The sequence below is a fragment of the Tinamus guttatus genome, unplaced genomic scaffold (assembly GCF_059628265.1).
Source record: "Tinamus guttatus ecotype Peru unplaced genomic scaffold, ASM5962826v1 Tinamus_guttatus_pri_ptg000180l, whole genome shotgun sequence".
Taxonomy (NCBI): Eukaryota; Metazoa; Chordata; class Aves; order Tinamiformes; family Tinamidae; genus Tinamus; species Tinamus guttatus.
The window spans coordinates 3,393,669-3,417,001 of NW_028288714.1; the positions used below are offsets into that span (position 1 = coordinate 3,393,669).

The 23,333-nt window shown below is 40.9% G+C and overlaps 1 protein-coding gene across 1 annotated transcript in view; it reads left to right on the forward strand.

The window, feature by feature from the left end:
• The window catches only part of UBAC2 (UBA domain containing 2), a 90,832-nt gene extending 69,283 nt beyond the window's left edge, over positions 1-21,549 (forward strand). The window contains exons 7-9 of the mRNA XM_088523327.1: positions 5,694-5,939; positions 18,471-18,593; positions 21,418-21,549. Coding sequence (XP_088379453.1) covers positions 5,694-5,939; positions 18,471-18,593; positions 21,418-21,525 — 477 coding nt within the window. The 3' untranslated portion in view covers positions 21,526-21,549. The remainder of the gene's footprint in view (positions 1-5,693; positions 5,940-18,470; positions 18,594-21,417) is intronic.
• Positions 21,550-23,333: the final 1,784 nt, after the last annotated feature.

Sequence of the window (23,333 nt, forward strand, 5' to 3'; positions counted from 1 at the left end):
CAAATATAGTCTCTTCTGCATACTTGAAATTACCATGAAATCATTGCCAGTTTTCCTGAACTCTTTGGCCAGAGTTTGATAACGCAGTGTACAGTTACCTCCACATTCATATCCTGCCACATGTCCTTTTTTGTCCTCCAGATATTTCACATTTAGTCTTGCATAGGGCTTTGGTCCATGTCAAAGTATGTCAGTCTGTCAGAGAGTCTTCCTTGACTTCTGTGTAAATGTCTAATTATAAATAGTGCTTCAGATAATTTATATCTAGTTCAATTATCTTGTGGGCTGTTTTGATGACATAGAAGAGGATCAGTCTAATATGAGTAAGCTATGTGTTATCTGTTTTTTTGGGGGGTCATCTATAGCCAAACAATATTTGAACTGGCATTCAGGGTAAATAAAAGCTAATGGGTTAGCATGAGTAAAATCACATTTATAACTTTTTTAAATTTTAAGTTATGAAGAACTATGCTGAAGAAAAAATTTACTGAAGTATTATATTTAAATAATATTACGTAATCAAATGATACAGTCGTATTTTGAGTATTATTGTGTAAAATAAAATTTAGTGCATTCGAGATAACATTAATAGCACTCCGAAAAGACTTCAGTGCTATTTTTTCATTTTGAGGTTTTCATCTAAATGCCTGATAACAGACTACTTCACAGGGTATTTTTGACTTTAAAAAGTGGAAAAAAGAGGGGCTTGTCCTTAACAGTATCTCTTAAACCAGAAGTAATCTTGTAAGTATGTTTTAGTCTTCTAGTTAGAAAAAAAAAGTAGAAATTTGGTTGATACATAGTTGTGAAACAGCATATTTTAGTCGTTTAAATTATCCAGAAACATAATCTTCTTGCACATTGCTGTGGATTCTGCTCTGAGAGCTGCAGCAAAGGCTTGTACTATAGAAAAGGTGTGGCTCGGGGGAGATCTCCAGAACTACAGTAGGTACAAGGAGGTTGTAGTGAGGTGGAGGTTGATCTCTTCTCCAAAATAACTACTGTAGGACAAGGGGAAATGGCCTCAAGAGGCACCGGGGGAGATTCAGGTTAGACATTAGGAAAAAATTCTACACAGAAAGAGTAGTGAAGCCTTGGAACAGGCTGCCCTGGGAAGTGGTGGAGTCACCCTCCCTGGCAGTGTTCAAGAAAAGTGTAGATGAGGCACGTAGGGCCTGGTTTAACAGGCATGGTCTTGAGGGGCCTACGGTTGTCCTTGATCTTGAAGGTCTTTTCCAACCATAATGATTCTATGATTAAGTCACAAGTTAAGAGTAGAAGTACTATGCTGAAATACCAGTACACTCATGCCTGCAAATATGCAAATAACTGAGATCTGATAATGTTTGTGCTTGGCAAATAAAGATAGCATTGAAGGACTTGAAGAAAAATATTTCAATATATCTTGCAAGTTCATGACCTCAGTCAACTAGGAAGGAAGTTAAAGAGAATTAGTCTATTATTAATAGAACCTTATTTTTCTTTCAGCCTACCTTTTACAAAAGTTTATACTCTTAGCAGCTTTCTCTCCAAAGAAAACCAAAACAAAATATTTTACTGTGTTACATATACACTGCAGGTTAGAACTACCAGTTGAATACATGCATAGCAGTTTATTTGTTGGGTGGTTTTGCCATGCTTTCTCTTGGTTTGATGAGTGATAAGTTTCTCTAATCAAGAGAAATAGAGAATTTTGAGGCAACCATCAGCACCTCATTTTGATTCTAGTTATATAGAAAGAACTAGGAATATGCTATGGACAAACTAAACAATAAGTGCAAAAGTAACATCAGCGTAATATCTCAGCGTAATTACTTGCTTCTGATTTATTGATATCTGAAAATAATAAGTCTTGAATACATACGATAAATATATTTGAATTATTTAGAAGCAAAAATAGAACATTTGCCGACTTTTAATTTCTGTCAATCTATTTTTTTTTCACTTAACATTAAGCAAAATATTTTTCAGCATCATTTCCAATACCAATTAGCATACTGTTTCTTTGTTTGATGTTCTTTTTAGTGTTAGTCCAGTACAATGATTCACAATATTTCAATTAATAATGGAGCATGTGAGTCTACATGTCGTATAATATACTGGAAAGCTTCCATTTTCGGTTTACCTAATGAAAAAGAGAATCTGCAGCTAGTTCCTTTTTCTGAAAAAAACCTAAAACTTTGGAAGGACGTGAGGGAAGCGGAGGGGAAGTTGGCCTTTCTTACAGGGCGGGAGGAGGTTAGGAAGTTTCGTGTGGCGGACTGGTAGTAGCACATGATACCAAGCAACTGAAAAATAAGTAAGCGTGCTTGTTTCCTGTGGTGTGCCAAACCACTTAAGGCACATCCATTTTCTCTGCTCAGCGTTTTTTCTTGATCAAAAACTAAAGATATGATTGCTAAGACTGTAGGGTATGATGGTGTGACTATAATAAAGTGACCTAGATATATTTTATGTTGGCAGCTAAAAGCATTCAATGATAACAGCGTGAATTTAACCTCAGTGTCTTTCCACAATGACTTTTCAAGAGCTTAAAAATCCCTGAATGCTCATAACTTTAGGGAGAGTAGCCCTTTAACCTGATGTACAGTGTTCAAGTTGGGGAATAGTGAAATCAACTTTACAGTCTTAGTATTTTGGACCTTAAAAACTGAAAATTCACTTCATGGCTCTAAGATGTCTTGTTAAGGTTGCTTTGTATAATGATAGATACCAAGTTCTGCCTGTGAACCGCTAAAGAGGAAGTTCTTTGAAAGTACTTGACATCAAAATGGGTGTATGACACTAAACCAGACTGAATCACAAGACCTGCTCTAACTGCAAGTGTCTCCATTCTGTGTTTATTGGAAATATGTAGATGACTCTTTCTTCCTCACTAGAGGAAACTTCTTGAAAATGGGTTAAGACTGAGCCAGCTGGTGTAAAGTTTCCAATGCTTCCACCTCATAGCTTTGTAACTGCCACAGAAAACGAGGAGAGGACGGAGGCAGTGACACTGAAATCCTGACAAACACGAAGGTAACCAGATGACTTTAGGCAGTGTGTATTAAGTTAGCACCTTTCATAGCTGAGTCAATCCCTCCACCTGTTCATAGTCTCAGATCACTAGCGCACGCTTGCACAGTTGCTCCACACAGCCGAGGGTCTGCAGTAAGCTCCTCTCCGTGCAGCTGTGCCTTTCTCCCACCGTACCAGTTGTGTCGTCTTCTTTCACCACGTGCTTTTTGTTTCAGGTTTTCTCGTGAGCCTTCTGTCGCTCAACGTCTTGACTTTCTTCTCCGCGGGTGCCCAGGGCCCGCGTTATGTAATAGGTTTCCGTCTCGGGCAGGGCAGGGAGGAGCCAGGGTGCTCATCTGCCACCGAGGAGCAGCGGGGGCAGCGGTGGCTGCCACCTGCGTCTGGTTTCGTTGCGTCCGCGCCAGGCGCGCTGCCTGAATGAGCTCAGCAGAGCTGGGGGGAGAGAGGCGGCAGCCACGTGTGCCAGTCTCACTGCGGGGCTCAGGCTTGACCGTTTGCATTGCAGCAGTGCCCATCCTCTACGTCCTGTGTTAAAACTTTTCTCGTGGCTAAGAAGATTGTTGTCAAATGTTGTCAAATGAGTAGCTCCTCTGCAGAGAGGGGTATGAGAGTGCTGTCGCTGGTATAGTTGTTGGCAATGTTTTCAATACACTTTCCTTCCTGAAACAAACAAGTCCCAAAGCACTGACACTAAAGGCGTGCTGCTGATACCTCTCTTGCTGTATTTTGTATCTCAAATTGATAGGAGAACAATTCTGTTTGCGGTTAGTGTGTTCAGACACGTGTCAAGATTTGTCATACGTTCAGTGATGAGATGTAGATTTTCCTATCACCACTCACTTTGTTTTGTTCTTGTGACTTTCTCAACTTGGTCAAGTTCGAGGGTGCTTGGAAAGCCTGTGGCTGATAAGAGTGGCACAAATGCAGGGGGCCATGTGGAAGGGGTGAGGGAATGTTTAGATATGATATTGGACAAAGCATTGCAGGTGAGAGCACCGTGTCTCCCCTGCCTTTGCGTGCCCGGAACCAGACACAGTCTTCCCCTGCAGCCTGATGCTATAGGGGTTGTTTGTAGGTTGGTGCTGTTTGTGCTTTTTGCATCTAAGGAATCCTTGGATTAAATGTACATGTAATGTTTGCAGGCCGGGTTAGTAGTTTTCACTCCCATAGAAGTGGCTTTCTCAGCACCCACAGATTGGAGCTTTCCTGGAGCGAGGTGTCAATATTAAAATAAGCCAAACCGCTGTCTTGGGACCTGATAGTTAGCTCCTGAGGTGCCTTCTTGGTATGGCAGATACCCGAAGTCTTACGTACCAAAGGCACGTGCGTCACAGAAGCGATAGGAATATTATTACTTACTCTCTCTGTAGTACTATCTTAGTCTCTCTATAGTACTATCTTAGTCTGCAGTTGACGTGGCCAGGTTTTGGTCTCAGGTTTACAGTTCTCATGAACAGTTGCACTAGAATTGAGGAAAGAATTACTGAGGCAATGAAGAAGCTGCTTTTCCAGTGCCCTGTCATCCCTGGGGTCAAATCAGGGCCTTGCTTTGAATATGGACTATTTGTGTTAAAGGCAGCCTTCACTCTGGTGCCAGAGGTAGTGGCCCTGCCCTTATCACATGCCATTTACCACCTCCATCATAGCCCAAAAAGATAAAACAGCTAAAGGCCATTTTAAGGCTGTTCTTTCTCTTTTTGGAATTGTATCCTCTGTTTGCTGCTATATACAGTCCTGAGAGCATATGATAAAAGATGAAAGTAAAATAAAAATCAGCTTGTCTAAGCGGGCCTCTTAATATATTTTTGCAAAAAGTCTCATCATCTCACAGCCTTCTAAATAATACAAGAAATGTCCCACTCCCAAGAATGTTAGATTTTTTAATGCCATCTACTTTTGTATATGCAGCTGTGTGCTCTGTATGTTCATACAAATGTCAGTGAGATAAAGTAAATATCCCCAAATAAATAAATAAACAGCTTAAATAATATTTTCTGTATTCCTTTTAACTGTACTAATTGGAATTAATAGGGAGTGTGTGCATGTAGGAGAAGGTCATCACAGGGACTGAGTTCCTTCAGTGTTACAATTTTTTCCAAAGTACTGTAATTTTTGATAAACTGTTCTCCTGCTCCCAAGAATGTAGATAGAATTATTTTGGAATAAGTCTGTGTTATGCGCTTAGATTTAGCTTTGAATGATAAGGGTTTGGGTTGCCTTAACTAGAAGGGGTGGTGAGGGGAAACTTAACTTGGGGTGGTGAGGGGAAATTTAAGGGAATTGCTTTTTGTAAATGTTCATAGTGCTTCAGCATTCACAAGGGCAGCCTAAATCTTCTTGTGTCATTTGAAATCTGGCCTCCTATAGAGACAATTACTCAGTTTGGGTTCAAATCCTGGAACAAACAAAAAACAACTTTGTGTGTCACAGACAATGCAATACACAGATTAGAAAAAGCAGGTCAGTAGTTGTGGGGAAGTTAGAGGTAAAGAAATCCCCTATTTTTTCTTAGATTCTTGACTAAGAACTCTGGGTAAGTACACTAAAAAAAAAAAAGTGCTTTAAAAAACAGAAAGAACTACTGGTATCCGCCAGACGAATAAAAACTATATTTGGTGTACTTAAGGGGATTGTTCGTTTTGTTTTGTTTTTTAACATTTCATTTTCCTTTTTAGATTTCGGGGATTTGCTACAATAGTAGTATATTAAAAGTTCATCAAATTCTTTGTGTGCCCAGCTGGGTAGCAAAAATATTTTCTTGGACTCTTGAACCAATCTTCTCTTCTGCGGAACCAACAAATGAAATCCGAGTCGGAATGGGAGCAACAGTGGACATCCAGAGACAGCAGCGGATGGAATTATTGGATCGTCAAATCATGATGTCTCAGGTTGCACAGATGCGACGGCAAAGGCAACAGCAGGTATTGATGCATACTCTGGAAAGATTATATTAAGTTGTGTGGAAAAAAAAATTGGTTCGTATAATTTGTTGCTCCTGTTTCTTAAAAGTACTTTTCTCAATTGACTTTTTGTAGACTGATGTGTGGCTGGTAACTGTTCAAATGTTTATTTAGCTTTGTTGAATAAAATTGCTTCACAAGATATGAGCAGATTGTCAAAAAAGTACTTGTAAGAACATCGGTACTTCTGTCATTCTTTCACCAAAATTGAGATTGAAAGGTACAATGAATGCCTCCAAATAGTCTTTAGAAAGAGCCACTGCTGAAACTTAGGAAGTCATAACGCACCTGGTTGCTTTGCTTATTGATACAGTTAGCATCCTTTCCAGAAAGGTTGAAAATTGGCTGTATAGTTCATGTGCAGGTGTATTTTGAATGAATTTTCCTTGAGAAAGTACAGAAATTCAATTCTCTAACTTTCTTTTAGAGGTCAACCACAGGGGCTTTCTATTTGCCGCATTTAAAGTTCGTTGTTTTTGCCTTGTTGAGTGGAATAGTAGTGCCTTTATATTTTCTCTGTTTTAGTTGAGCTGATTATTGAACATCTTCACATACTTGGTACTGAAGGTCAATAAAACAAAGCAGCTGGTATCTCAATTCAGTTTCCTCCTGTATCAGAAATGTACGTGTTGCTATGCCTCTGAAACCTGGGAGTTGACGTAGGCCCATGTACTGCCGTGTACTTCTGGAAAGGTTATCCATAATTTAATTAAAGCTTAACAGTTTGAGGTCTTTATTGAGTTTCCTCTGCCTGAAATATAGCTGTGAAGAAATATGTGCTCCCACGTAGTGCATGTGATAGCTCAGTGCAAGTAGGTAGAGCTATGTTGCCATAAATATATTAGCAGAATCAGAGGGATGGTGGCATAAAGCTTTAGCTCTCACTAGCAACTAGGATGTCAATAACGATTTCCCATCCAAACATAATTTTATTTTCCTTAATTTCTTACCCTGTAATATGGTGAAAATGTTCCCCACTTTGGAAGATTCTCATCTACTTTTCCGTGTTCCCATTGGAGCATTAATCAGTTTTCATGTTAAGCTTCTTCAGATAGGAGCAGGAGGCAATGGTCAGTTATGAAGGAAAGTCTTTATGATGTATTTTTAATTCACAGAAGTAGTAAATAACTTTAGAATGGTAAATGGATAAAACAAAAAGTAACATTTTCTTCTCATCTGCTGTTCTTGGGCTATGAATTGTGGAAGTGGAAAACTGTCATTTCATACCTGACTACAGACAGCGTTCTTAAAAAGGTTGAGGGATTTAAGTAAAATAAATCAATATTGTTTTTAAGTTACTGAAACTCTTTCAAATGGCATGTACGTTTGACCTGTATACCTTTTATTGCTAAGCTGTGAAACAAATGATCAATGGAAGGCAACAGAATTGATGTATGAACGTTCAGAAAGGCTCTACAGAAAAGATGAATCACAAAAGCTTTTGACAAGCCTTTATGACACGCAGAATTTACTGGATATCAGCCGAATCAAAACAAGCATAATTTAGAAATGTTGAGATATACAAGCAAACGTGAAAGGCAGACTAAGTTCAAAATTTCCTTAAATTGGAAAAAAACTTTTCCAGGTTGCTCTACTTGGGCGATTCCTATGCCTTTCGAGGCTTGCAAAGGTGTAATGTGACGGTAAGGAAGCTGAACAGATCATGCTACAGTTGATGATAATTTTATCAGGGTAGATGATAATTTGTTAGGAGCTAAAATGAGTTTAAAATGAGTATAATTTGTTAGGAGCTAATCTGTTAGGAGCTAAAAAGAGTGCAGCTCATTTTCCTAGAGAGTTTTGTGAAACTGAAAATGACTAGGGCTGACAGGCATGTATCAATTATCAAATATGAGCTTAGAATTATATTCTAGGAGAATTTTATGCAGATTTATGATGTCCCAGTATGTATCTGTAGGTAATACGATATACAGGTGAGATGAACTGACACTTTCTCTCCTAGTTTCTACATTGGTTGGGGAAGGAAGTGAACTGTGTGTGTTGTATCTTGTGCTCCATAGGGAAACTATTTTGCTTGGTGGTCCCATGGGAAGGGGCTCTGCTTCTTCCTGCTGTTGGAGAAAAGGGACAGTTTGGTTTCCCTGCATATAAGTAACAGGAGGACACAAGAACAGAAAATTAGGTTTTAGTGGTGCCCCAGTGTCCCAGCCGTAGCATGTGGTAAACTCTATTCTGGCCATGAATAGGCCATTTTTTTAATTAGACACTTTCTGTAGTAGAATTATTCCTTGAGTCTTTACAAGAAATTCTGAAAAATGTGACTCTTACAAGTTAGGCAAGTCAGCATGAAAATAGAAAAACTTTAATAAAAAAAAGTTGTTGTTGTTATTATTATTTTAAAAAAGAAAGACTGGGAAGAAGGTTTCTCAGGAGCTGTTTTTACTGTTCCCCAAAGCTATGGGGTTGTAAATAATTTTAGCTTTTTTGTACTCATCACTGTCCTCTTTCATCCAAGGCAATATTTACTTTGGATATTTCTGTAGGAAAAAAATATATATGTACAATGGCGGCTCTTAGCACTTTCCCAGGCTTTCTCTAGCTGAAACATTTCAAATTAGAGGAGTCTTTTAAGCTCAGGGCAGTGCATATAACTGCTAGGCTGTCAGACACTTGTGATTCGAGAAGTGGACTGAATAAGCGATAGAATTTGAACATAAATCGCTGTCTTCATTACTTGATGTATGCACCTTGTTTTGACCTACCCCTTAAAATACTTAGTGATACTGTGTCTCTGTGTCTGGATGTGTTGTTAGAAACTGAAAAGTTATCTTAGGTGACTGGTTTCTCAGGGGAGTGTGGTTATATGATGACTGATTTTTGTCTTGGTTTCTAGTTGCTAGGGATGCAATGATGAACTAGTCACAAATGGAGATAATTGACTATCTCCTCATATATTCATTTCCTGAAAAAAATGCCAGTTTGCTATTTTATTACAGCTTTTTTGTTATTTTCTATTTTTAAAATATTTTTTCCCATTTTGTCTATTTTCCCAGTTCTAAAAATTACCCTCTTCTTCCTTCCTGTCACTCTTGTATTGGCATTCCCCAGTACATCCTTTTCCCCCCTTATCCTCATCTCTTTCACTTTGTTGCTTTCGATATGTTGTGTTCCCTCCTGGGCAACATCCTTTGCCTGGGAGGACATTTTCTCCCATCATGTCTTGCCTGCCTGTGATCATCTACTGAGGCATCCAGAGGTTCGCAGAATTTTAGGAGCAGATGCACCTTGCTTTCCTCTCCTTCAGGACAGGATGTAGGTGAGGTCTTCAGATACTGTTTTTACATACTGCAGTGTACCTGCATATTTTGGACTTCCTCTCCTGACTTTTCTGTGTCTTTAATCTCTTTCATATCCCAGCATTTTTCTGAAGTTTGTCTTTCCGCAACACACATGAAAGCAGGGGCGCGAAAAGGGAAGAAACTGCAGCATCTGTGCCCCGAGGTGCAAGCAGGGAGCCAGCCTGACTTTCACTTCCCACTGAGAAGCGTGGAGGGTGGCGGGCAGATAGCCACACTGGAATAGGTATGAGGGAGGCTTTTGCACCTAGCTGGTGTTGGTGACGCTGTTGTCACTACCGAGAGGCATACAGGGTATGGCAGGGTGGTGGAAAGTTGCAGACAAGGTGGTCAGTGCCTTCTGTTGGCAAGAAAGAGGGCAGGAACCTCAGCTGCTTCAGCTTGAAAATTGCTTTCTGAACCCACATGGCATTTACTCTTTCAGTTGTGCTGGGCACATGAAAGACAATGTATTTTACCTGCTTTTTGGTCTTTCTTTTCGGCCCTCAGGAAAGAGTTTCATCAGGTTGTTGGAGGCTCTGTGATGAGCCTGTGGCTATATAACAGGATCTTCATTCCATTACCTCTTGTCTGTCCTTCCCCCCACTTTTAAGCTATTTTTGTCTTTTTCGTCATGTCTTTTTGTTTTTCTGTTCCAACAGACATAACTTTTCAGTGAAGCCAGAGACTCCTTTGATTCGTGTCACAGGGCCTCTCTAGCTGAGATCCATCTGCTTGCAAAGACCAGACTTTTTCTGTAACAAAGTCATTTCCCCTAATTGTTTCTTTGCAAGATGTCTCTCTCTTGGGACACTGGAGAGATGCTCTGTGGGTAGGTAGGTTGAGTGTCTTTATCGTTATGTGGAGTTTCATATCCTGAGAAATGTGCCACTCATTTTCTGAGTTAAGGACTGTGAGGTTAGATTGCTAATGTACCCCCTAGTTATATCTAAGGGGAGAACTTCTGACCTTAGAGAAGAGGATTTTGATGGAGCAAAGACCTTCCTGTGGCAAGAATTCCTTTTCAAGAATATTATCCATATTCACAATGCTAGGAAAAATAATCCTCAGGGAATAGACTTCCAGAGAGTCCATCTCTGCATTCTCAGAGAACTACAGGAACTCGTTCCCATCGTATCCTTCAGCTTTCCCGTTGCCACTGAATGATGGCGCTTGGGCTCTCAGGTGTTTGAGTGCCAAGTGCTTCAGAGATGTTTCTAACCTTTAGGCCAAAATGTATGGACAGCCTGTTCATATCCTTACAGAGACATATGGATCTCACCAGTAAACAGTCTGCCAGGCTGCTTTATAGGAATAAAGGGGTGAGATTTTTCAGCCACGTGTTATCCCATCTTGTCCTCTAAGTGGGTTTTCATTCCAACCGCTGTATGTTACCTAAGGCTACCTGGGGTTTTTCAGACCTCAGTGAGCCTTTAATTCATTCTTTGCTTTTTGACAGTGTCATTACATTTTTGAATCTTGATTATTCTCTGTGATTTTTAACTTTTTTTTCTCTTCCTATAAAAACAAACCTGTTTTTATGTCAAATGTGGGGCTTTACTAGTTAGAGGTTGTTGAGTATGACGAAGCATTAAGAAACAAATGAAGAGTTCACCACACGTGTCAAGCTCAACAAGTTTCTTGATGCTTTGTTTCAAATAGCATTATTGCAACAGTTGATAACACACAACTTTTTAGGTATTTTTTTTCTAGACAACTTTTTCATGATTTCTAGATGTGGAATCATTAAAAATTTTGAATTTCCTGGCTGCTGATCCGGGTAATGGGTTTATGACTGTTTCCTCTACAGTTTTCCACAAATTAGGCATTTCACAAGTTGAAAGCCACTAGAATAAACTGAATATAGATTGATTAACAGCCAGTTGTCAGTCAGTAACAGGGTCTCTTATTCCCACCCCTCAATAGCACCCTACTCACTTATTAGCATTTGTTGGAACTGGAGTCATGCAATTTACTTTCTGCCTGGCTCAGCTTTTGAGCTGCAGTCTTTAGCTACTGACTGAATTTTGTTTAATATTTGTACTCAGTTTCCCTAGAGAAGCAGTGATTGATACAGGGATTGGACAACTTCTAAAGCAAAATATTATTTCAAAGACAGTCATTTTTTGAAAATAGGTTTTGCCTATTTTCTTATGTGTTTGTTCCACATTCTCTTCCTCTGACAATCTAATTACAGGTAGTTCCCTGAAAGAAAGGTTCTGGCTCATGAATCTTTCCAGGTGGTTCCGGAGTGTTTAATCCTTAGCTGATCACAGAAGGCAAGTTTCTTTTTAGCTGCTTGTGTCGTTTTATCTGCAGCTCCCAACACAAGCTACACAAGCCACTCAGTTTGGGAGCTGCTAGGTTTCCAATAGGTTGTTCTGCTACCCTTGGGGTGTGATCTGGAAGCCAAGTAAGCAAAAGGCACATAGTTCATACAGTGTGAGGGCTGTATTTGAAGTTTCTGACCAGAACTCTGGCAGTAGCACATGGCATCTGTAGGGCTGTTGCAGCAATTGTTTCTTACAGTGCTAGCATAAGAAGCACAGTAGACATCAAAGTTTCTCCAACAGTATTGCCAGTGCCATCTGGTACGTTGACTTTCAGACTGTGAATAAGTGGAAACCCCTCCTATGTGCAAACTGCAGCAGAGCTTTTGAAACTTTGCCCTCCTAATATGTTTTTTCTCGGCACCCTCATACAACCGACTCTTCATATATGAAAGTATGTGTTTATAAGCCTGTATCGAAGAACTTATTTTTGTTTTCTGCATTGAATCAAAACAACAGTTTTGGAACTCTGATTTCTCTCTTTTGTTTTGACCTCTGCTTGTTTCCGTTTGAGAAGGTTTCTGCACAGGAAGCGCATGAGGGATTAGCTGTCTAACCACCATGCTTTAGCAGTCACCTTTCAGCAGTCAACATCCCAATGCAGTAAAGATTTAAACAGTCTCCGTGCTGTGTCTCAGAGGTCTAAAATGGAGGTAACAGATTGTTTCCTCCAGCAGAGACTCTACACTCGTGCTGCTGGGCCTGCCTTCAGCATTTGACAGGCTGGGCCCCCACAGCCAAGGGGGCCTACTCACAAAGTGCAGAGTGCCCAAGAGAAAAACAGCTCAATTCTTTAAAAATTGAGAAGGGGGTTGTGATTCACAACTTTGCCCCTCTGAAGACCCTCACTTATAAGGATCTATTAAGTAAAGGAGAATTACTTTTCAATCTCTGCTTGAGATTGCTGTAGGAAAGGGTGGCAAGCTCTGAATTCCATTGCCAATAGCATGGCATTGGTGCCTGTTTTCAAATGATACAGCCATAGTCTGTGATGTCGTGGTGCTGACCTCAGCTTGGATGAACAACAGTTGATGAACAGTCAAACAAGAGTGAGACCATGATATTTGTAAAAGGAAGTGCTTTAAAAGGTGGTCGAGGCCATGTCTCTACGGTCTAGAGAAGACCAAAATACCCAGTTCAGTGCAAACAAAGTCTGAGAATCTTGCTTGGTACTTCCTTAGTTTTGGGTGAACAAATAGCATCTGTTCTCAGAACTACCTTCTTTAAACTTCAGATTACCATAAAACCCCTCTCCTCCTTCTTGGCGTGGCAATCCATTGCCTTCCAGCTGAATCTCTGCATCACTGCTGTGCTGCTAAGCGAGAGTGTCAGTGACGCGCGGCTCGCGTCAGGGTGGATGTGTAACCTTTACGTAACAGGTTAATGCCGAGCCTCTGACTCAGGGCTCTGCGCTCGGGGGGAGAACCGTAGCGTTGCGCTTGCCACCAGCCAGTTTGTGCGTCTCACTTATCTAACGGCACCCTTTCCTGTTGTGCATGATAAGCAGTGGTCCCCAAGGCCACACACGCAAGGAAGTGCTGAAGACTCTCTGCGCCTGTTTGGCTGCAATGGCAAAAGCAGCAAAAGCGCCTGCCTCACCTCCCAAGGAGCAGATGACACTTCTGCCTTGTGCTGAGATCCTGCCCTTGGCTCCCAGGCAGCTCTGGGGGCTGCATGGAGGCTCCGCATGTTGCTCCAGGGTTTCAAAGGAAAGAGCTGATCAGGCAGCATCTATAGCAAAGACCACATGTGGACTGATCAACTTCTGTGACATGTGAGCTCCTATGGGACGTGGCTGACATCAAAGTTCAGGATGCAGCAAATCGGAGTTGGAGACAGAGCCTCTTGGCCAAAGAGACCTGTCTGCAGGACAAGCTTCCAGAGGAAATTGGAGTATCTTTAGAAACTGTTGGAGCACTTTTCCTTGGTGAAGAAAAAAAATCTATCATAAGAAAGAGATTTACAAAACTATTGCTGTTATATTTCTACCCTCTTTCAAAGAAAAGCATTTACTTCTCAAGCTTTTCTTCTCAAAACTTTTCTTTGAGTTTTTTGTTTTTTTTTTTTAAGTGAGGGGAGAATAAACGGCTTTTGAGCTCACAAAAAGAGAGAGGCTAGACTGTAAGTTCACTGAAAATTTTGCTTTTGGCATTGGATGTTTGATACTGAGACAGTTAAGTATTGGTATAGCATCCTAAAATAGAACGTGACATTCATGGCTACGCTTTTTCTTCATTTGGCCCATCACTACACATACTTCAGAGTTAGTAATTAGTCCAAAATTTTATTTCTCAGAAAAAGTGGAGCTTCTTTCCCTATATTATTTATTTTCTCTTTTTTTAATAGTGTCATATGAAATAAGACGGTGCTTATGCAAAGCTATTTCCTTTTTTTTTTTTTCTTTCTCTGTGGTTGTTGTGTTAAGAAAAGGTGAGCAGGACAGATATCAGGAGGTGTTTCCTGTTTGTGCAAACAGATGGCGAGTTGGCATTAACCATATATATGAGATAACATTATCAAAATATCTTAACCGCATGCATCACTCTCAAGAGGACTTTTATAAAGCATTCTCTTTAACTGTTTTTGAAATTAATTAAAACGCGTACGAATGTGATAGCTCCTAAAGTGGATAATTAGCTGTCCTTAGCATGGCATTTTGATTTTTCAAGCGTTGCGTAAGGAGTGCTTTTGCAGAATATGCCACCGCAAGCGTGTCTATGCAAAACAGGTAGAGCTTTTTCAAAAAGAGCGAGGCAATTACTTCAGCTGAGTGGCTGACTGGGGCTTCAGCAAGCCGTCCAGCCAAGGATATTTGCTTGCTCTAGACTGGTGCGAATGTCACTTCCTTGTTCCTATATGTAAACAGTATTGTTCCAGACACCATAAAATGCAGAAGACGGACATCAAGGATGTGACGTGACCAAGCACAACGTCTGTATGTAAAGCACTGGCAGCTAGCCAAGAGAAATTCATCAGTGCAGCATTCCCTGTTCTCGCTTGTTGTGCTGATAGAGCTGCCTTGAACTTCTTCTCTTAACCCATTCTATTTTTAGATCTCATTCTTTTGTCACCAGGAGTATGTGACTGGTCTGTCACTTTGCTGTGATAGGTAACTTCCAGCATCACCAGTAGGTTCCTAATCCGCTTCTGGTAATGATTTATTTGGGACCAGCACCCACAAAAATGATAGCAGCTCTCTGCTATCAGCCAGTAGCAAAGAATTCACAAACACACCATTCACCCAGTCCTGCACTGCTAAGAGAAAGATGAAATATCCAAGGAAACAGTTGTTGTTGATGTTGTTGTTTTTGAATTGCAAATGGCATCCTTAGGAGGCAGAAAAGCTTGTAGGTCGGTCTTTGAATCACTCCTCTGTTCAGCTAACTGATGAAGCCATCTTTTTGTCAAGTGTTTTCCCTGTTGACATAGACAGCTGTAGCAGACAGAAATAAGGGCCCAGTCACCTATGTGAAGTATTTCTATGAGTGATAGATAGTACACTGATTTTTCACTGATTGTCTTTCTCTTATAGTATCAGAAGCCAGCATTTTCTGAAATGCAGTTTCTGATTAGCACTAATAAGGCAAGTATGACAACTGCATACTGTTTGATAGGAGGATAGGGCATGGAGCGTACACGAAGCAGTAGTGAAATGGGATATGCAAAGAAATTTTTCTTTTGCTATAGTAAATCATTCAGCAGCCTCAAAATTGTGAAAAAAAAATGGACTAAGAAAGCAGATATGAGCAGCGTAGATAACATGATGAGTCCCTACTATCCAGAGTACTGAATGGAAGGGAAGAGTGAGTTCACAGCCTCAAGTCCTTGAATTGCAGCAGGAAGCTCCCCAGGGGCCTGGCTCCCAGCTCTGGCTCCTTTTCTGCCCCTGCTTTGGACCAGGCGAGTTAGTCTGAGGCAAATCTGTTGTGCAAGTGGGATAGCAGTAAGGGGTGTGAGCTGTTTGCTGCTGGCACAGGGTGATATAGACCCTAAGTGTTCTGGAATATGCACGAGTGCTAATTCACAGTGAGAACTTGCAGATGGTTTAGGAGCATTGATTAAATAAATTCATCAGATTGGATACCTTTATGTGAAATCTTCTGAGCTTTTGCCAAGTGTGTTAGTATGGTCAAAACCCCCTGCAGAAGGGGAGAAGAGATCTGTAAAATAATTTTTGTGAGGCAAGGCAGACTGTTGGTCTGGAAAACTCTTTCTGCCTGATTATAACTGGAATTTTTGGGATTTACTTAATACATTTTTGCTGTTTCCGATTTGGCAAATTGGTTTCTCAGATCTTCAAGTATTTCTGCTCTGATGCTTTAAGGTTATCTCTAAGCTCTTAACACCATTGCCATCCATGATCTCAATCTCCATCCTCTGTGGGTCTGAAAGCTCTGCCAGGGTTTTGACATCAGCTGCACTTCCTAGGCACACTCTGTGGCGTGGCCAGCAGTAACTCCCGCTGCAGCTCCCCGAATCTCTGCTCATGGGAACCTGACTTCATGTATCCAGCGTGTGAGTGCAGGCAAGCCTGGAAGGGGGAAAAAAATCTAGCAGTTAAGGATCAAGACGCGTGAAGTGCAAGGCTTTGATGCGGTTAGTAAGGTGAGGCACAGATGAGTAGATGACCTAGATGACCTCCTGGAGTATCTTGTGGTTTATCCTAAGCACGAATGTTCCCATAGCTCTACAGAGATTCAGCTCGTAATACTTATTGTATTTCAGATTTCTTACGCTGTTAATATATTTAAGGGTTATGGCTGTCACAATTTTGAACAGTAATTGAAATATTCCGAGGGCAAGGGATTAGGATTTTTCACTGCTATTTTGATCTATTTTTTTCTAGTCTATCAGTTATTTCTGGGAAAGGAATAACTTTTTTTTTCATGCAAATGTTTTGAATACATCAGTACCTATCTGTAGTTTACCAAAATTGTTATTACAAAGCTGCAAATCTTACTAGTTAACAATGAATCTGCTGGGACTCTTTTTTTTGTTGGAAATAATGGATTTTGTGTATGTATTAACTAAAAATTTGCTAAGTGTTATCAGGATGAGGAGGCAGACAAGTCTCTCTGTAGTGTTATGTGACAGAGGGTTCATGGGGTGTGAAACCAGGCTGGAGTCGGTGGTTTGGTAGCGAAGCTGCGAGCACGGCTGGAAACGTACATTGATTTCCGTCTTCAGATAGACCAGGGTACTGATAAATTACTACATATATTGTAGATTGCTTTTTATTATGCTGTATGAGTTTGGAGCTGGTGCTACAAAGAAATGTGTCACAGTCTGCTGACCTTTCTCAGTTGACCAGTTTTGTTTGGATGGCCCTTGGAGGGGCTGTTTTCTCCTCCTTAGGTCTTTTCAGGGTAATAGGTACAGGCAGAATTAATTCGCTGTTTCTACTGAACTGTAGAGCTTCAGGGACTTCTGGAAATTCAAAACTGGTGAATTAAAACTCAACATGTCTTTGACTTAGAGGAAATTGAAGATGGGGAAGTTACAGGCCATGTGATTTTCCAGGACCACAGAGTAGCAGCACAGTGGTGTCAGGAGTAGCTCTGAGATCCATCCCTGTGTTTAAACCAGCGACTATTTCTCCTTTTCTCTTTGGCTGACTCAAAGCTTAGATGGAATCCTTCAGTTAAAACTCGGTAACCTTGAGCAAGTGCTTTATATATGTATCATGTAAATATAGATGCATCAGATTTTTTTCCAATTCCAAATCAGTAATAGCGGAAACTATGTATTGGAAAGTGGTAATAACTCCTAGATACGCCCATCTTCCCAGAGAAATCAAAATGCCCTGTAGGGTAAGGGGCTGGAACATGTTCCTCGAGAGGTGTCTCACGAGGTAGCGCCTCAGACGTCGTGAAGGCGCCGCTGCTTTGACGTGTGCTGCCCCCTGCGAAGTCTGCGCTCCTTGGGTCTCCTCCTGAGACCAAAAGGAAGAAACCGGAGGAAAGGGCAGGGAAACTAAATCAATGAAACTTTATTTTGTGTCTGGGAGCAGGTTGGGCTGCCGCCGATGAGCCGGTAGCCCGGCGAGTGCGTCCGTGCTCGAGGAGGGCATAAAGGCAGGAAGAGCCCTAGCTGAGAGCAGAGAAAAGCCTCTCTGAAGAGGAAGGTCTTCTGAGAAGCGACACTGTAGCACTAAAATAGAGCAGCTAGAGGAAGGAAGTCCATGCCCTTTATATACAGAAGGGCAGGGGGACCTTCTCCATAGGAACCGAGGGAGTGGGGGAGGAGGACAAGGACAGCACCCAAACCACAAAAAAATTGTAGGAATGCAGAGATTTGGCGGGGGTTGATGGACTGTGGTTGTGATGCAGCACAAAATCCCTTCAAAAGTATTTCTTTAATAAAATGAAGATGGACTATTTCTGGATAATTATAACACTTGCACTTTACTATTTGAATTTTAGATTCTAAATGTCTTTTTTTTTATGATACTTTTTGTAAGCTTGGTTGACAAAAGAAATTTTTGAGTTCTGTGACTTACATTATACTTACATTACTACTCTGTATTTTTATTATTAGCATGTAGTTACAAAATGTTTTCACATTGGAACAAACCCAGATTTTGCAATGCTATTTAATACATTAGTGTCAAATGAGAAGGTCCGTGTGTCTTTAGCAGAGTCACTGATGCCACAGAAATAATCATTTATGTGGAAAGTCTATCACAGGTATCCTGAAACTTGAGCTGGCCCTCAAGAACTGCAGCAATTTTTGTTGTTTAAGCTAAAGTATCTTACTTAAAGGTTCACCTTTTATACTATGTATTTATACTATGTATTATTTTATCTTTTTTTCTTTAAAAACATCTATTTACTTTTGAAAAGACTAACAATAATGTCTGTTTTCAGGGTGGGATGATTAACTGGAATAGACTGTTTCCTCCTTTGCGTCATAGACATAATGCAAATTACCAAGATCATCGCCCGTCTGATCAAGAAACACCTCCACCTACTGAGGTTTCTGAAGAGCAGGTAAATATTTTCATGTTTTAAAATGTCGTTAAAAACTGTTCGGGAGTTACCTCCACTGATTCGATTTATTTCTCTACAATAGCGCAAATTAGGATATCAGGTGAGAGTCACAATATAGTGATTAGTCCTTACCTTTCAAACTAGAATTGCAGATTAGCCTGGAAGTTTTTGCATTAATGTGCAACTTTTTGTCTCTTGTGTATATATACGTATATATAAATATACATATATATGTGTGGTTGATTGATCTCACATACTGATGTCACAAAGAAATCTGTGTCTTTTCTGCCTACTACAGATTCAGGCATTTTCTGTGCTTTCGTTTATAATTGAGTTCTCATGTTCTACTAGGAAATTTAAGAAGTGAAAGTCTTGTTTTTTGTGTTCAGGATTTTTGTGTGTGTGATCAAGGTGACAGGTTTTAGGCTGTCTTTCAGTTAGCTGGTTTGGTGACCTTTTTTTGGTTTCAAAGGAGGTTTTTTTTGTTTGTTTTTTTTTTTTTTAAGGAGATAAATTTTCTCTTCAGGAGTCTAAAATGAGATAGACTCAAACAGATATGTTCAGTATGATCTGATTTCTAGTTTTGATTCATGATTAAATTGCATCCAGGATGTTCGAAACTGTTACTGCAGCAGTGGTTTGGACTGAATGCCTGCTGGGCTGGAGAAGGGAAACAAAACCTAACCGAAAAACAATCCCAAGAATGGCTTCTTAGACCAGTCAGACCTGAAGTGTATTTCGGACCAGCCTGAAATCCTTTCAGTGCCAGCTATGGAGTGGACAACTAAGGTTTCCCTGGTGTCTGCTTTTATTATTATTATTGACAAATACTGCTTACTGAAGCTTTTGTTGTTGGACTGGAACTAATAAAATTACTCTGGCCTATGCTGGCTTCTGACCCAAAGTCTTTAGGCCCAGATTTTTTGAAGCATTTCAATATATAGTTACATTTAATGATAAGAGAGTTGTAGAGATCAGCTGATTGCCATGATTGGGAAGGCTGCCTGGTTATTGAGAAAGGAAAAGTGTAATCTAAGCACCTCGAGATCTCAGGATAGTGTTAATTAGCAATATAAGTTTTCTTAGAACAAAAGAAATGCAAGGTTTTTTTCTTCTGTTTAAAATTTTCAAGCTTTTTGTACAAAAGTCTTTCCATTTCTTGTAGGTTAAGTACCTTAACTTGCATTGCTGTTTACTGGAGCTAGATTTCAGTTCCTGTGGTTAAACATTTAGACAAACAGAGCTTTTTGTTGTTAAAATGTATTCCCTGTGATGCCCACTGGACGTTTCGGTAAATGGGGGCATTGCACACCTCTCCATCACTTCTTCAAAGCAATGATTCATGGCAACCACAGTAAGAACCTTTATTCTGAAGTGTATTTTTGTGGTTGCCTTTTGTTATAGTGTCTGGCCTCTTTCCCTTAAAAACACGATCTTAGCTGAAAAATCAAAAAGTGGAGCCTGGAGACAGTTGCTGGTTATGGCATCCTTTTTGAAGTTGGATTTTTGTTGCAGAGGTGTCTGAAGCAACAGCTCGTGGCTCTTGCTGCAAGACAATAAGAAGCCATGTCGGGCTGTAAAGGGGAAGAGGGGAAAGTGCCAAAGGCTGAGGGCTTTCCCTGCCGCTGAGATTTACGAGCAAAGCTCCTGGGCTCCCTGGGAAGCGCCCGTTGCTGCTGTACCCGGAGGAGGCTCCTCCCGTCACGCAGGAGCCGCTGCTGCTCCTGGGTGTGCGGGAGCCTCATGGGAGCCCGGCCAAGGAGGAGCAGTGATGGCTCCGGGCTCCCAGGTTCAGGAGCTGCCGTGGCTGCTACCAGGCCGCCTGGAAATGCCAGCGCTGCTGGTGGCAGCGCTCCGTGTTTCATGTGCTGCCCCCTGCCTGCCTTTTTCTCAAGTTGTTGGGTTTTAGTCTTCTGCAGTGATATTCTGACTTGCAGTCACACTTAAGCGTGATTAAAAGAAACTTTAGATTGAAGTTCAACCATTGAGGTTAAGCATGGTGGAGATTAAGTTAGTATAGCTACATTGCTTTTTGCATTAAAATTTGGCTATATCTACACTGTAAAAAGCGTAAGCTTGATGGTTTGAGCTTCTGCTAGCACCGAGGATAAACGGCCAGATGCCCAGAGTATGTGATAGCATGAAGAGGAATGGTTGAGCAGTTATTGATTACCAAAATCACTTACTGTGACAGTTTGCAGGTTAGTCATCCCTCAGATGTCATGACTGACGCTGTTTTGGTGACACTTAGAGTCCTTTGTCGTGTCCAACTGAACCGTTTAAAATACTGCCCCTGCTTCAGGGCTGAGTTTTAGATTTCCTTTAAAACTACTCAGGTTGAATGTTTGGCTGTGTCACTGTAAAGACCCCGGAGAAGCAGTTCTTTTTAAGGGAAGTAGGGTTAACTATGTATGGGCAGATTTGTGTGTCTGCTCTACAGTCCCACGTTGTGGTCAGTATCAGCTTTGTGAAGGTGGTGCCGGACCTCCAAGGTGCTACCAGGTAACCAACCTCCTTTCTGTTTTAGTCTTCTCCCAAAGTGGGTCAGCTAGAAACAGGCAGGCGTGGGATTTTCAGAAAATGTGCCTTTTTGAATAAACTGCCAGAAAGCTCTCATCTCTGATCTGTTGCAGTTTTCAAGATCAGTGAAGTATGCCATCCCCCGTACGCCCTCATAAAGGCAAATAGGCAGGCTTGCTTGCTAGTTAGAAGGGTTTTTGCATGGACCAGCAGTGGGAAAAGTCCCTCTGTCCCTGTTACCTACGTAATACATACATAGTCTCAATAATGTTTTAAAAGTGAGTTTCTGCTCTTTCTCTGACAGGTTGCACGACTTATGGAAATGGGATTTTCCAGGGGAGATGCTCTAGAAGCCCTGAGGGCTTCAAACAATGACTTAAACGTAGCCACTAATTTTCTCCTGCAACACTGATGGTTTCCACGCGGCGGAGCCTCGTGTGCTCGGCGGGTTTGTGCCCGTCTGACGGAGGATGGCAGCCACCTGCTGGACGGAGCGCGGCCGGTGCCCGCGGCAGCCTCGGCAAGGGGGGTCCCAGGGATCCGGCTCCACGTGAGTGGTGACTCAAAGCGGTGGTGACGGGTGACGTGAACCGTGCCCCGGCCTTCAGATCAACTGATGGTTTCTATTATCCATTTGGAGATAACTATGATTTCTACTTATTACTGGATATGATCTAAATTTATTTTTAAAAAATGGTGGGTTTTTTTTCCCCTATGAATCATTTTTGGACATGTTGTCAGGCTTAATGACTAGGAAAAGAAGCTGCAACAACTACAAAAAGCTGCATTTATCTGTCAACAAAAATCATATTTTCTTCATTTACCAGTTTAATTCCTCTAGCTTATATGTTATTTTTACAGTACTTGATTTTTGGTTACAGTAATACGATGTTTGAAGGTCACTTCCTTTTCAACTCAGTACAGGGTTATGGGAATATTATGTCTTTCTTCAGAAAGCTTTATTAATGCCTGTAATATTTTATTTCTTGAGTACCTTTTTAAATAAAAGTTGTCATTCAGCACATAACGCACACATAGGGTAAGAGAAATTTTATATGCATACTGCAAGCTGTGGTAAGTGACCACTGTAAATGTGGATTTTACAAACCGAGTAGGTGGCTGTTCAGTTACGGGGCATGAAGGTATTCACTGAAAGCAATAAAGGCGATTGAATGATACGATAAGATCAGAACTGAGAGCATTTGAGTGACTTCCATGGCTGATTCAAGCAGATTCCCATATCATAATTCGTGTAAGCTCAGTGTCCTATGTGCTGCTTTCATTTTTTGACCTGGCTACCTGCTGTCTTAAAGAAAAAGCTAACTTTTCTATATAATGCTAGTTTTCTACTGTCAAAGATGTGGATTTCCCTGCATTTGCTGAATCCTCACTGTTGGAAGCAACACTAGCTGGTGATCGCAGACTGGAATATTAACCTTGAGAGAGTTTTATTCAGGTTAACCCAGGAGCCGGTTGCAGGACACCAGCACCAAGGCAGTGCAATGCCCTCACCAATGCTCAGTTATCAGCAGCTTAGGAGTTGGGGAGGTGAGCTGGGAAGAGGGCCACGTCTCTGAAAAATAAAGCTGAAGAAACGGGACATTTCAGACTGCCAACTCCACGGTGAAGTGGATCTACACCTTATGTATTTTATGTATGTTTGCATATACATACTTTTGTTTGTATAGTGTGTTCTCTGTGGCTCTGTATACATTTAGAATAAGATGTGAGCCATCAGAGACGTAATAAAGGCAATAGCAGGTGGTACAGAAGGAAATTGGTGTAAGAGTGCCGGAGGAGAGAAGGATATTTTGAAAATCCAAATTATCAAAGTATGTATTTGTGTAGGCTTAGTGTGGTCTGGAAAATGAACAAGGAAATTACAGGACAGGGAGATTTGGGATGGGATGGATTTGAATTTAAAATAGCATTTGGGGGAGAGAAGGATTTTTTTTTTTGATTGGCTGATAAGAAGTTTTTCGGGTGGACTCATGTCCTCCCTCAGAAATGACATCAGATGCTCTCATCTTTGGTCATGAAGTATGGTGGGTATGTTTTAATATATCCTGGTAAGTGTATTAAGAAACTGCTTGGAATGAGAGTGTGTTTTCCTGGGCTTTGATCAGCTTGCTTCAAGGTTTGGCCTGCTGCTGTAGTAACATTTTTTAGGCAGGGTCTGCTTTTTAAGTGAAACATTTTGTTTCTATGAAGCTGCGTAGC